At 45.0% G+C, this 15,804-nt stretch overlaps 1 protein-coding gene across 1 annotated transcript in view; it reads right to left on the minus strand.

The window, feature by feature from the left end:
* CTNNA1 (catenin alpha 1) overlaps window positions 1–15,804 on the minus strand; it is a 116,913-nt gene that overhangs the window by 14,798 nt on the left and 86,311 nt on the right. The window contains exons 11-12 of the mRNA XM_041417771.1: window positions 5,902–6,058; window positions 568–768 (exon numbers count right to left, since the gene is read on the minus strand). Coding sequence (XP_041273705.1) covers window positions 568–768; window positions 5,902–6,058 — 358 coding nt within the window. The remainder of the gene's footprint in view (window positions 1–567; window positions 769–5,901; window positions 6,059–15,804) is intronic.

Here is a 15,804-nt window from a genome sequence, read left to right on the forward strand (position 1 = left end):
TAAAGCAAAACCAGCAATGAGTGGCTGGCACTGAAGCAGCCAGAATCACCCCTCACCCTTATGGATGTCACCAGTAGTTCACAGGGAACACCCTGATTTGGTGTTTATGTGTGGGGCAGTGCAACCTACAATGCTCTTTCAACAGCTGCAAACACACTTTACAAAATTTACCCTAATTATTACCCTAAATTTATTCTGCTGGGGAAATGTGATCTTCTTTCTGGACTGTGAACAGCTGCAGTGCCTGGTGCAATAATCCAAGATGAGCACAGCACAACTTCCAAGCATTCACTCACGCCTGGGACTCATTCCCGGTGTTTTGGTTCCCACAGCCCAGTCCACGACAGTGAGCACACTCAGGGACACCTTGTGCACAGCTGAGCTTTGAGCCAGTCAACACAGCAAAATCACACTTCTCACTTTGCAACGGTTTTGCAAACAACTCCCACTAAATTGCATTGCAGCAAATTGAGACTTTAACAGATTTCACAGGTACACGGGTACCCAGCTGTCCACAAGCTTTCAAGCAACAGCAATTCAGGGCTCCTGGGAGTGAGTGACCCTTACCTGTGTTGGACAGTAACTTGGTTGCCTCCAGCACCTTCTCAGTGTACACTCCGGGTTCGTAGTTGTCCATCTCCGAGGTGACCACGTGAATGACCCGAGCGGCGCGGCCCCGGATTGCGCCGGCCGTGCGGTCTAAGCCGTCCACATCTTTTTCTTGGAGAGCGATGACACATTTATTTACATCTTCTAAAATGTGATTCTCTGGAGGTAAAAGAAGGAGGATTTAGATGGTAATGTCTCTTCTGTCACAGTCATCAGCGTGGCAATTGCTCAGGGCGGGACCTGCTCTACAGAAGCTCCATGGAGATGCTGTCAAGCATTAATGTGAAGGTCACTACAACCAGCAAAGAGATGCCCTTCCACAGGAGGTGTCAAAAAACCATCAATCCATTCACCAATTGGCCTCCACACGTCCTGCCCCTGTTCGTACTCGATTTTACCAACAGGAAAGCTGAGTTCTGCTGAGTTCTCCCCTGGTTTCTTTCTATATTTCTCCCCTGGACTGCCCCAGCCCTTATTTCAAATACCTGCAAACCACTCCCCTGCCAGTGCACGTGGGGTGATGGGCACCTCCCCAGCACCACACCTACTCCCCTCAACACTCCAACAGACACTTGGTGCATGTTTCCAGCTTCCTCCAGAGTGTTTTCCTACAGCCACACACATTCCATCAGAGCACATTATACTGTCAGTCGCCCATTCCCATCTGACACATAATGTATGCAGTGAATAATGTGGAAAGCATTCTAACCACACAGCACTCACTGACTCTTCAGAAAACAAATAAAAAAATAAAGGCAAGACCTCTGTTTGCAATTAGCTTTTTAAATATACATTTTCTGGTTTTGTAAAGAGATATTTTCCCTATTCATCGAGTCCAAGAAGCCCAAAATGGGAAAAACCCTCTAAGAGATTTCTGAAGATGCATAAAGAAATTGGGATCCTTATTTGGGAAAGCCTACCCTGAAGATCTCCCAAACTGTTATTAGAGACTTCCAAACTCTGCTAGAGAACTCTTTAATGTACCAGGACTAATGTTTTGGTATCATCATCCAACACCAGCATTTGGGCTGCTTGGTAAGAAACCAACTTGGAAACATTTCTGCTCTGTCACTTAAAATAATTTCCAGTGTTAATTACCATTGACTTAATCTTTCTACACTGCCAACCCATGCAAGTGGCTTTTATTCCCTCTGCAGGTAGTAAAAGAGTAATTTTGCAAGAGTTTGTAGAGACAAGAAGCTCATAGTGTTGGCTGGGAGAGGATTTGGAGGAACTGCCTGAAAGGATTGCTGTGGGAAGTTACGCCTGATTTACATAAAATTAACACAGCCAGGTGCAATATTGCGAGACTTCAGTAAGTAACCTGGGCAAATATTACACTTGTGAAATCCCTCCGAAGCAACTCAGCCTGAGCAGGTTCAGCTGAGGGCAGAATGTGGCCCTGAGAGAGCAAAGAGCAGGTTCATTAGTGATTTGACAAGTCAGTGAGCAGGCACAGGAGCCACAGTGAGCACAGAGGGTACTTAAAGAAGAGACAGCCCTGGGAGCTGCAAGAGCTCAAAGAAAAAGCTTCGGCGCCAGGCCAAAACACAGACTGTTTATTGCTTCAATTCCTAAATGAATAAATTAAGCCACAGACCATTTAAAAGCCTCTTTGGATTATCCGAACTTTAATAAAAGGCATGACAAAATGAAGGTGAATATTTAAATGTCTGCTGATCATTTAATGCCTTTTGCAGATGTGAAGTGGCCAGAAAGTCCCTTCTAGAGGGAGATAACCCACAGGGCAGCTTGCAAAGGGCCAGGGAAGTGCAGGACTGCCAGGTCTATCTGCTCTGGAGATATTCTCCAGCTGGATGATAACAGATAGATCTGACACTGTGCTGAGTCCTTGTAAATACACCCAGTGCTCCCCATCCTCCTGGCACACAGAGCATGGGTTCCCCACCAGCACCTCTGGAGATGGGAGAAGGCTGTCCCACATCTAAACCCCCCTGTCCTCCTGCTGAGCAGAGAAACATCCCACAGCAACACAACACAGCACAGGCAACAGCAAAGGGATCTTGTCCCACCAAAATAGCTACAGAGAAAATGATGTGGTTGGGCAACAAGGTAAAAGGAAAGATATTTTTTCCATAGAAATGATTTTTAGACCAAACAAGGAAATACATTAAACTGTGAAAAGCTACAGAATAAAAAGTCACCCACGACTGTCAATCCTCAGTCCACACCCACCAAACACCTTCCACCTCCACCCACCTCCACATTAAAGGGATGAAGCAATGCTTTTCCAGACAACCCCAGCTGCCTGTGAGGAAGTCTGAGGGCTACAGGAGATCAAAATCAAAGAGCAACAGTCAGGAAATGAAGCCACAGATTCATAAACACAACTGTGCTTCTCTGCTGCACCTCCTGTGGAAGGTCTCAGAACCATTTCCATGCTGAACCTCTGCTGCCAAGGGCACTGCAGGAGCCAGGTCAGGCAGCACATGGAGCAAACACTGGGGACTTCACACTTGTAAATACAGCGTCCATCCAGGCAATATTCACTGGGAGGCTCTTCAGAAAAAATACTTCCACTGAGATGGGCAATCTGTGGCATAAACCTCTGTCAGCAGCAGAGAAACAGAAGGCAGAAAATGGAATGGCTTTTAAAGAGGGTTTCAAAGGAGATTCAGGTAATTTCAGAACACTGAATTTGACAATTACATGGTGCTATCAGCAACTGCTCTAAAGAACAGAGATAGTGGGCACACCAACACACCCAGAGTGCTTCGGGAAGGCACTGATAAGAGGGGTAAGAATAACAGAAGGTACAGGAGAGCTTTGAAATGAGGAATAATGAAACAGGCAGAAGCTGTGCAGTTAGGGAAGCGATGACTGACAAAGTGCATGGCAGAACTCTGCACGTTTGCAAACACCATGAAGAGACAGAAGGGGGAAGAAACCTTTTCACCATCTTTAGTACAAGTAGGGGCATCAAATGAAGCAAAAAGGCGACAGTGCGAAACAAGGAGGTTCTTCACAGGGAGCACACTTCAGCTGTGAATCTTTGCACAGGATGATGGAGGTGCCAGCAGTTTATAATGGTCAAAAGAACAACTAACACCAGCTTAAGTAAGAAAAATCTGTCAAGGACTGTTCAGGAGATAGCACCTCTGATGCTGGAGCTCCCTGAGCTGCACATCACTCATGGCTAGAGGCACACACACAGCTCTGGGGCACAGGGCTCCTGCGCCATCCATCTCCATCCTGACAGTGAGCCTCCCCCAGACCCTGCCCCAACTCAACAGGGCCCTTCTGCTGCTGCACCTATCAAAGTGCTGTCACCTGCAAGCTCACCTGTGCACTGAAGGATCCTTCTTCTAGGATGTTCTGCTGTTACCTAAACCCAGCATCTCTTTCAAGCCTTTACTTGTGGATAATTGACACAATTCTGCAGCATGAGCTGAATGGTGAAGCCTTTACTTCAGCACACCACACAGCAGGGATGTGGGATGGCTTACATACATATTTATATATCTGCACACTCATGCACTCACAAGAACTCCTTTAAATTCTGCTTACATCCCAGTTAGTAACTGGTAGAAACATCCTAATAACCCCAAACAGCACTTGATATAAATCATACTCGCCATGACTTTATCCAAAGAGAAGTTGGGATTTCTAGCAGATTAATTGGAGTTGCGGCATTATATGGAAAACATTTATCAATGTTCAAACAAATAATATTTAAAAGAGTATTTATTGCTTTAATATTTTTCTACCATCTCTTCAATAACACACATATATAAATAATTACTGAATGCACTTGAATATCTGGAGTTGTCTCAAACTACATTTCCTTGGCTTCATTTTGGGTGGTGAGCACTCACAAGAGGCGAACTCTTATGAGTCAATGTGCCACCACTCCAGGAAAGAAAACTTCTCTGCTTACTGCCAAGCTCCTGAGACTACAGCAATGCAATTCATTTGGTTATTTAACCAAAACCCTCAGTTCTGTTCTAACCTGCATCCCTGCAGAAGATGGGGTTGTCCTGCCCACAACTCACTTGAGTCCTGTGGTGCTAAGCCTGGACTACAAGGGAAGGAAAGTGATTTTGGCAGCTCCACACAGACTGTGTTTGTATGGATTCCCAGCTTTTCCTTCTTACATGTTTGTACACTTATGGGAAAGCTTCAAGTGCAGCCTTGAACTTCAGGACACAATTCCCTCTGCACGGATTTCCCCAAAACAGGCTCCTCCCAGCTGTGCAATTCCAGCTGCTGCTGCCCAGTAAGCACCCACAGACACAATGAGCTCAGACACTGAACTGACCAAGAAGTTTATGCTCACTCATTGCAAACAGGAATTTTATTGACAACCCAGGGAGCCAAAATAAAGTGTGTATGACAATGCAGGTGACTCATCATAGGAACACCACTTTGGCTTTAATTTGGTTTTTATTAATAATAAAATCATTACTGTCTCTTAATTCAGGACCTTAATTTCTCATTTTCTACATTAATTTCTTAATTTTCTACATTTTCTACCTATGTTCACCTGATACGCTTGACTCCACACATCCTCCTGTGAAATCACTCTTTACAACTGGATGTTTTAGGTCACTTCAGATGCCCAAACCTGCATGCGCCACGGAAATTAGAGTCCCAGCTCGCAGTGGTGATTTGTGAACACTACTGCAGACACAATCACATGGTTACATCTCCATGTCCTCTGACTAGAGCACAATTAAAGGATGTGGAAATAAAAATGCCCCCATTATTTTTAGGTCACAGCAGCTGATAGCGGGTCTTTATCAAAGTGCTGATAAAACAGATTATCTTCGCAAGTACTTTGCCAAATGTAATTATTAATCTATTATAATGATCCAATCTCTTTTAAGAAGTCTTAAAACTTTACTAAAGCTGACATGGTATGAACAGTTTTATTTTAATTAACTTGTACAACCATGGTTTGATATTCAGTTTTGTTTACATGGCAGTCTAAGGTGACCTGAGGGATCATTTTTTCTGCTAGTTCCTACCTTGGACATAAACATGCTCTATTTTCCCCTGAGTTACTGGTGATCCTTGTCTACAGCAGCTAAATGGTAATTGACCCTTAGTTCAGCCAGCAATTCCAAACCTTGGGACATAAAGTGTCTTCTTGAAACCAGACCTCCTGCTGCACTTTCACACTTTGCTGGGCACAAGGTGATCCCAGGTAAGGTGTGACAACACCATACTTTCCAAAAGCCTCACAGACTCCAGAACACGTGTCCAAACCACCCCTTTCCAGGACTAGGCTCTTAGGAGGGTGATTATCTCTCAGCCAGGAGCCCTGATTACCTGAGACAGCCAGGAAGTCATCGATGGAAGTGATGTCATCCACGGCATCCGTCAGCACGCGGACTTGCCTCTCCCACTGCTCCTTGAACAGATCCATGTTCTCCTGAGCCAGTTTGCTTTGGGGTTTAGCAGCCAGAGCCAGTGCAGCATTGATGACCTGTAAAACACCTCTGGATTTTTAAAACATATCCCAATGAAATTATTACCTCCTGTGTGTTTATTCAATGAACTCAGCAGCAGACAAAGCAAGTTTAATAAGTTTTGAGGAACTTGATGTTTAAACACAGAAGTGTTTCATTTTGTTGCTCTCACATCCAACTCATACTACTTCCATGTTTATTATGGACAGTATTAGAAGCAAAACTGCTTGGCAAGTTTTCACAAGAGCTGGTTTCACCTGTCTTTAGCAGCTCGTGGTAACAAGGTGTTGCTTTCCCAGGGCAGGCTGTGTTGTTAAGTATTTTAGACAGGATGACATTTAGTACACTCAAGGCTGCATTTGCTACTTGCCAAAACCTCAGTAAAAAGGTCAAAAAAGGATTAATCTTATACAGACTAAAGTAGAAACAATATGCAAATACAAAATTAAAGATAAATTTTGATTTATCACTTTTCCTTTCCTTGCAGGTTTTCTCTGGATCTTGCCAGTAATTGTTGTACTTCAGATTTCTGCTGTGGCTGTGAATAAGCCAGATAAGCCAGAAAACAGGAAATGCTTCTTCTGAATACCCTCTCCTAATTTTCTTCAAACGCTAAAACCAGAATTTACACCAGATCCTAGTTTTTCTTAGCAGAACAAATGCTACAGGTGCTGCTGGGTCACAGAGCTTCCGCTGTGTCCACTAATTGGTCACTTAAAGTACCATAAAAGCCTCTTTGAATGTGGGGAGAAACCAATCTCAACAGCCTGGTCCTGCTCTTGCTGCAGCAGAATGACCTGGAGAGGTGCCAGGTATGAGGACCATCTGCACTCAAGAGCGTGACAATCCCAGCCCTGCCCCCAAGCACCTGAGAGTCAGAGCTAATTAACTCACAACTTCAAGGTGTCATTTTTTTCTCCACTTTAGGATTGTATTAATTTCACCAACGTGTTGACCAGAACATGCAAGCACCAGATGTTCCCACTTTTCCAAAAATCTACTTTCTCTACCTGCTTCATTTACAAGTGTCACAAAGCATTTTAAAAAATATATAACTCACTAAACATGGAAATGACGGTGATGTCAAATGTACTGGGACAGCACTGAATGAATCAGGCAGGAGGAGGAGGCTGCTTCACCCGAGGAATGGCAGGAGTTAGCAGTGACAGGAAAATCCACAGAAGGGCTGGACTGCTCCCCACGCTGCCTCTGGAGCTGGGGTGGCAGGTCTGGGTCACAAACCCAGCCCAGCTCCGTCGGTTTGGTGACAATGACCAACACAAGCAGCAGCACCTGAGCCTGAGCAGCATCTGCTCAGGGGTCTCTGGGGATGAACATGCCTCTGACCCCTGGAGGAACAGCACTGTCCCTATCCCAGCCACCACCAAGGGCCTATCTGCTGCTCCCCTTCTTCCAGCCAGCCCAGGGTCACACCTCCGTGGCACTGGCAGGAGTCAGGATGTGCCTTTGGAATGTCCCTGCTGCCAGCCATGGTGCCTGCTGCTCTGCCACTCTCAGTCATGGAACTTAAAGTCCTGAAAACCCTCAAAAAGCTTTGCAACATCCAAGAAAATGAATTTTAAAATCAAATAGAAATAGAAGTTTTAGAGACGCAAACCTGTCCTCAGCTGCTCAAGAGCCCTGATTTGCAGTCCAGCCACTGCTACCTCTCATCCCAGCCTGATGGATGTAATGAATTAACCACCTATCAATCAAAATCTAGATATCCAAGGTTTCATGAAGATGAATCTGAACAAGTGTCCTGAAAACAGGAGAGATAAACCAGACAATGCTCTAGAAATCTCTTCTCACTTCTATCCTGCTAGGAACTGTCACTGCAGAGACAGAGATGGTGGCGAGGCGATACCAAGGGTCAGAACATTTTCTCTGCTTTTCCTAACCTGCCTTGGCCCATATCAGATATAAAATATCCTGTAAGCACTGCGACAGGGCAGCATTAATGCTGCAGGAACATATGGCCTGGGTTCCTGCGAGATGTTTGTCTGGACACAGCAGCTACCTGGACAATTAATCCTTGCCAACAGCGCATGTCAAGCCCAGATGCCCACGTTCAGCACCTCGTCACAGGTAACAGCAGAGCTGTCACACATACAGGGCTCTGCAACTGCTCCACAGCCTCAGACTGTGTGTCCTCACCAAATCCAAGCACCAAATCCATGCTGTGCCTCATCACCCTCCTCTCAACAGGCAGCTTGTTCAACCAGAAAAAGTGCATTTTTTAATATATTACAGCAAAAATGTATGGCCAAGGTGAATGTATTTTATAAAAATGATCAAGCAAAACCAGTGTTGATCGCCCTCACAGATAGACATTCCTCCAGTAGGGAAGCAGCCAGCAGTGCTGGAAATAAGGAAACCTGGTGGGGATATCAAAGGTTATCCATGGTCACCATGGAGCTAAAGACAAACCCACAGCTCAGGAGAGCCACACAGGTGTAAGTGTGCTCAGGGAGAAATTCAGGGCAGCAGACACAGCTCATCAGTTCCTTTTTATAGCACACATTCCATATCTCCATGTGCAAAGTGGCCACAACAGGCAGCTTTAGCAGGGGTGATAAAAGCCATTACTCTGTGGAGAGTTTAGCATTCAAGTGGGCAAATCCTCCTGCACCTGTCTCACACCTCTGCTGAGAAAATGTCCCAGGGATCACTGACAACACCCTGCATGTGATCTGTTCCAGGGAATATACTCTGGTATCCAGCACAGAGTGACTGATTTATTTTCCAACAGATGCTTAAAGACATGGGAAAATGACAGGGATGCTGGATCTTAAATAGTCTGTGTACTTAGCAGCACTATGATCCCTTTATTATCTAAAAATAAATACTTTCAGGGGGAGAAGGAAACACTTTTTTGGGGGGAAGGGATGAATGACAATACATTTTACTTCTCCAAAACACATAAAGCATCGGGCAACTACTTTAAAATATCAGTAACTCTCACAGAATGCAGACAGACAGAGCTAAAACTCAGGAAGATCATGACCGGACTATCTGAAATGTAGCTACTTTCATGTAAAACATTTGGCAATTTCAGGGAAATATTTTGTATTTCAGAGCTTTTCAAGATGCTGCCAGAGCGCTATGATCACAATGACTCACTGAAGTTGTACAAAGAAAAGAATCAAACAGGGACATTTTGAGCCTATCCAGAAGGAAATGAAGCATGGCAAGAAAACACACTATTTTTATCGGTGCTTTGTTTCATGTAGCAGTTGCAGTGCTGGAGTCAGACAGCTCCACGCTCCGGATCACGCTTCCAGAGAGTTCCTTGGAGCCTCTCCCCTGCACCTCTCAGCTTCCTGTGGCAGCAGCCAGGGCTTGCCAACACCTGGGGAGGCTCAGCATTCCAAATATTGGAATGGATGTCTCAATCTGCACCTTGAGTCCTCTTCTCATCCCTTCCATGGGAGCAAGCTGCTGCTTTTCCCTGGTTTTATGATCCCTGTTGAAAGCAGAGATGTCAGAGCTCTGTTGTGTCCTTCCCCCTTTGCAGGGCAGGGCTTTCCAAGGCTCCCTGCAGTGACTCCTGCCTGGGTTACAACACTGCAGCTGCTTGGCCCAGAAGCTCTCTCAAAAAGCTCAGCTATTCCGGCCAGGAAAAACCTGAACCTTAGACAAACCTGTGGGTAAATTACAGCCACTGGGTCAGCCACAATTAATTCTTTTAGGCTAAATTTAGCATGGCTTCCAGCCTCAGCTTTATAGCACCCCAGCTGAAAGTGAGGCCAGAAGAAAGCTCTTCCATTGGTGGTGTTCTTACAAAGAACAATTTTGAACACTTGTCTGGCATGGCCAAAGGAAGAAACATCACTTGGGAGAGGAAAACTATCACCCAGCTATTTACACTGCAATCCCAACCTGTTGTATCTTACTCAGTGCACACCATGTCTGACCCACACTCATTTCAGTGATTTAAGCACTTCTTGATTTTTGCCTCAGTCCTTTTGATAAGCTTTTGTGCCTTCCAGGAGAATGTTCTTCCTGCAGCTGGTTTAGCTTTTCCTTGATTCCTAGGATTGATTTTAGGATGTTACAGTGCTCCAACAAGGAGTTTTTCAGTTTCAGAAGCTCTGAGATGAACTCCCAGTCCTCTCCCCTCACAACACACCATTGCTTTACAACCAAAACATCTGCAGTTCCTAAATAACTCACTTGGGCTTGGGGTTTATATAAAGATCTTGACTCACCAGATTTCTTGTGGCATTTGGATAATGAGTTGGAAAGTAGCTCCGTGGCCTACAGATCCAGGATACTTTGCATTTGTAAAAAAGGAAAAGCTAATAAAACAAGCCCCCACCTATCAGCTCTCATCTCAGGGGCAGAGGAACAGTGGCACACACAGACAGTGCCCCAGTGGGGATGTGAAATCAGTTTTTCATAGGAGTATGTGAAAAGAAGCCCAGGAAGCCTCTCTGCCCTAGCCAAGGTGGATTTAAATCCCTTATTTTCCTGTAATAAAGAAAGCATGGCTTGCTTCCTGGCAGCTCCTAAGAAGCTCCTCATAATTTAACTTTACATACACAAGATGCCAGAGGTGCCTCCAGTGCTCACCCTGCTCATGCCCTTCCCTGCTCCTCACTGCATTTTGCTCCAAGTGTTAAAAATGGTTTATGAGGAGGATGTTGCAGTCGCTCCCAGTTACATCCCAGCCAGGTTTGCATGCCCACATCTGTGTGTGACAGCCCTCCACGTACTGGAGTACAGCAAAAAGCACTCTGCAGGCTCTGATGAGCTGAAATGCCTGGGAGCAAAACACACAGCAGATTGTTTTACACTCTCAGAAGCTCTAATGGCAGTGACCAGCAATGAACAGAGGCTGATGCACTGAAAGAGGAAGGAAAAATTTCCTTTGATTTCCAATTCTTTGTTCCCATGTACAAAAGGCACTTTGAGCACTTTCCTTTCCTGAGAGTTACACACAGAGTGATTGCAGGGATCTCTGCAGATATTTACTGTCTTGTGGCAGAGCTGGAATGACCCACAGATCCACACTCTTACTAAGTAACTCAACCACAGAATGGTCTGGGCTGGAAAGGACCTTAAAGGTCATCTCTTTCCAATGGTACAGACACCTTCAACTAGACCAGGTTGCTCCAAGGCCCAGGTTTGGCCTTGGGCACTGCCAGGGATCCAGGGGCAGCCACAGCTGCTCTGGGCACCCTGTGCCAGGGCCTGCCCATCCTCCCAGGGAACAATTCCTGCCCAGTATCCCATCCATCCCTGCCCTCTGGCACTGGGGTCCAATTCCTGATGTAAGTCCCTCTCCAGGCTCCTTGCAGCCCCTTCAGATGCTGGTAGGGGCTCTGAGGTCTTCCCACAACCTTCTCTTTTCCAGGCTGAACATTCCCAGCTCTCCCAGCCTGGCTCCATAGGGGTGTTCCCTCAGCACAAAGTCCTTCTCCAGCCCAGCATGTACTGGCACAGCAGTATTTGCTATAAAGACTATTTCCATTCTGTATAGATAATTATCCTATCAACTTCCCCATCCATGAAGAAAGCATTTTCATTGGGAGCTGAGGACTGAGTTTGTAGTGCCAGTCCTTGCAGAAGCTGCAAGAATTTCGGCGCCATTTATCTTGCGCCATTTTGTATTTTTCTGGCTTCAAATGCTGAAACTTTGGGTGTCTCAGGAAATTTGTTTCTCTCCTGGAAGCTGTTCCACCACTGTGCTCCCCAGATCCTGTGTCTGTGATGAAACACAAGCCCTTTCTCACTAACACACTTCTTCCTATAGGACAGAATTCTCTTCCTGCTCTTGGCTTATTTTCATGCACCAATAACTGTTTGAATTTCTAAAATTGTTGCTTTTCTGGTCAGCCTCGGTCTGTGTTGGCAGTTCTTCCCAGCAAGCCTGGGTGATGCAAATCTGCAACCCAAGTGTTAAGTTTTTAATAAAAGCATTTCTACTCAATGCCAATAAAATGTTTCAAGCACCTGCAATTAAGCAGTCTGGAGACAGATCTGCTCGTTAGAACATTGAAAAAATCTGACAGTCTTTCAAAGTGATGAAAAAAGGGGACAATTGTTTGATGTTAAGTCTTTGCTGCAGGAAAAATGAAGTTCTCTCCTTCTACAACAGCCACCAGGAAATTGGTGGTGACTGGGGCCTCAAGGAGAACAAAGTCTGCTGGTAACATTTGGGTTTGGTTGATTTGAGGGGTGGTCTGCAGGGTTTTTTTATTTCTCTAAGATACTCCAACTTTTAAACAAATGTTTCTGGAATTCTCCATGGGATTCCTTCTGCTTTGGTATTTTGTCTCTGTGTCAGTAGGTGTGATCACATATGAGCCATCTGCCTCATCAGAAATCTATAAGCAGCAAATGGCTTTTCAAGCAGTTCAAAATTGGAATAGAAGGATGTGAACAAGCAGTTATTAAAACAAGATGTTAATATGAGAAGAGCGAATTTATTTTTATTAAAAATGTAATTTAATCCAAGAATTCTCTGGAGTCAGTTTGATGGATGATGCGTGCGCGTGGCGAGCAGTTCCAAGCACACTCCAGCAGGTACAGAAGGGCTTGGGAAGGACCTGTGCTCCCAGGTGCTGCCTGGGGGCCTCAAAGCTTCTTTGGAGGATGAGCTCTTTGGGCTGTGGTGGAGAAAGGCACCCAGCCCTTCACAGGGGAACAGGTCCTGTGTGCCCCAGGCAGGTGTGTCCTGCAGCCACCTCTCAGGAGATGCTCAGACTCCCGGGCAATGGGCTCCAGCTTTGGCTGGCAGAAGCAAACTCCCAACCTGATGGGAACTTTACCCCACAGTTATTTCTTACACCTCTCAGCCCGACTGCAGTTTGGGTAGGAGTCTGTAGATGAACTTCATGGAGGCTGCAAAAACCAAGAAAATCAAAGTATAGCTGGTAAAAAAGGAGCTTGAGTGACAGCAGACTGTCACATCAAAAGGCTGGAGCAATTCCTCCTCTCAGGGCCTGGGCTGGGGCATTCTCACTGCTGGTTTCTAACACCTACAGCTTGTATGATCAGAAACACTCCAATGGTTTCAGCTCTCTTCTCAGTCTTTAATGCAAAATGCTGTTACAAAACAGCCTTTGCAGGCTCCCAAAGCAAGTCCTTCTTGGAGACAGAGCGCAGCCACCAGAGCTGGGAGCGAGGATCCAGGTTTCTGAGTCGAGATAAACAAAACCTTTCCCTAATTCACCACTGGCAAGCTCTGTGTTCAGTGAGAAGGCAAAGAAAACTTCACCCCTGCTCTGCGAGGCAAGGGCAGGCACAGGCAGCTGTTCCAAGCATTTCACAGCAGTAATTTTCCATTTCCATTAAGAAAGATATTTTAAGCATTTTTTTTAAAATTTAACTGTAGTGATGGAGACTTTTGCTCCTTCATCTTAAACCACTCCAGCCTGGCTTGTTCCCAGCAAGCAGGGGAGTGAGGCAGAGCTGAGGGAACTCCTGCGAGGTGCTGGACAAAGCTGGTTCCTCCCACACACAGAATTCCAGCAATTCTCAAAAGAAAGAATTCAGGCAGGCTGGTAAATCAGGGCTTGAGGAAGAAGACACAGCTTCAGACCCACTGAAGCTGCCTTATTTCTGCCCTGTAAACCCAGACTAAAACCACCCAGCTGGCTACTCTGGCACAGCTCATCCCAACAGCTCCTCCTGCACCCTCAAAGGGAGCTCTAAATATCCCATTAAGTCTTCAACTTCACATTAATTTCTGCGCTAGTTGGCTGGGGACCCACAAGCAGGAAGGATTGTTACTCCTGAGGAAAAGCTGATTTCCAGTAACAAAACCACACTAAATAAATTGACTGCTTGTTTCTGTAGAGACCTTTTGATGAAAAATTTTCAGCACTTTCTTTTTCCTCAAAGAAAATTTTAAACTTGAGGAGGTCTGAACCCAAGGGTGACACTGGCAAGGACTGACTGCTTGTCAATACCAACAAATCTTCCAGGTTCTCCCCAGACAGCTTGAAGAGTTGCAGGTTCCTTCCTCCTGCTGCCAGTTCAACAGCTCCTGATGGCAAGGGAGCGAATTACGGCTCTATTTGAGCTACAGCTTTTATAATTAACTCTACAGATTGATTTCTGCAGAAATCATTCTTTAACCAGGAATTCCCTACTCCCAGAATGGCTTCTACTCAGATAAACTATTTAAGAGGTTACCTGGGACTCAAGTGCATTAAATTTCAGTTTCATCTTTCAAGCACAGCAATGCTTTGAATTACATTTCATACATTGTATTTCTGTGTGCTACTGATATCTTGACGTTTCTGGGACTATTGTAATTACTGATTGACTTGATTCATTCTGAATCCAGCATCTTCCTGGAAAAATACCATTTGAGCCAAACAAAAAAAACCTTTCCAAAAACATTTAGGGCATATAATGCTGGGTTTAACCTGTATCTTATGCCTAATGCACACATTTGTTCAGCACAGCCACCTAAGAGGATTCAAGAAGCAGCTGCGAATCTCATCAGGAATAAACTGCAAAATAAATAGGTAATTGCCTACAAAAGGAAATAAGATCTCACTTTGCTGTTCTTGATATTGAGAATCTTTTAGAGATTTTGGAGAATACCTGAGGTTTGGGGACAAGCTGAGGAAGGTAGCTGAGGAGGAGGAGGAGGATGGAGAGCTGTGCTGCTTTCACTGGCACCAGACCAGCTATTGTTACCAGAAAACACAGATGCCATTTGTAAAACAGCTTAGACAAGTGCCTCTAATTATCTCTCAGGATTCACAACATGTTTAAATACTCTTAGAGCATTAAAGAATCAACCCAAGAGCATGTAATGTAATATAAAAGCACTATTTCAATTGCTATGAACATCTATAGTGTCATTTGCTAATCTCTTGGTGATGACCCTGAAATTAAGGCAAGACTGTGCAGTGGAGCATCTCAACTGCAGGCTTGGAAGTTCAGAGATGTGACCTTTGTAAAGCCAAAATCCATCAGTTAAAGCCCTTTTGCATTTATAGATACTCAGAGCTTCCAATGTGTGTTAAAGATATTGTCCATAATCCCCAAAGTCAAAGGTTAACAGCTGCACTTCAGGAGATGTGGCTACACTGGTGACTACAGCTGGATCATTATTTCATGCTGACTAGCATGGTGCTTATTTTATCCAGGAGTAGATTTATTTAAATAGGCAGTTAGTTGTTGGAACAGCAAAGATAGAAGAGTCTGAAATACACACAATTTCAGCAATGGGGGGAGGAAAACACCCCCACAGACTTGGACAACCACCAGAAACATTTAGATTCAAAGAGAACCTAACTTTCTTCAGATGATTATTTTCCATAGCAGCAGCATTTGTTTGGAACACCCTGTGTTAGACACCCATATTCTGGGAGATAACTAAAAAAAAACATCAGCCTAGTTGGCTCCTTCAGGAAAGAGCAAGCCCTCATATCAGGGAAGATGGATTTCTAAAAGCTTTTTCTTCCACATGCTTTGTTGCAACTGCAAAACTTGACCTTTGGTTTCAGCAGCCATGCACAGCCCTCACCCCAGGGCAGGGGCAGAGAACTGCTCAGCCAAATGCAGGAGTGGGAGCACAGAGAGCCACCCTGGGATGCCCAAAGGATTAGGATTAAACGTTAGATCTGACGTTTTAGGCTTTACGTTCAGGGGCCTGTCTTCACCTGTTTAACAGCACAGTTACCTGCAGTCACACAGAAGGTAAACCAGTCCTGCTCCTCACACTGCCTTCACCTATTCCCTCCAAATCCCCTCCTGCAGGGGCAGGTACAGGTGAACACCTCCCTTCCTTTTGACT

Source organism: Onychostruthus taczanowskii, unplaced genomic scaffold (genome assembly GCF_017590055.1).
Source record: "Onychostruthus taczanowskii isolate IOZ18803 unplaced genomic scaffold, ASM1759005v1 scaffold107, whole genome shotgun sequence".
Classification (NCBI taxonomy): domain Eukaryota; kingdom Metazoa; phylum Chordata; class Aves; order Passeriformes; family Passeridae; genus Onychostruthus; species Onychostruthus taczanowskii.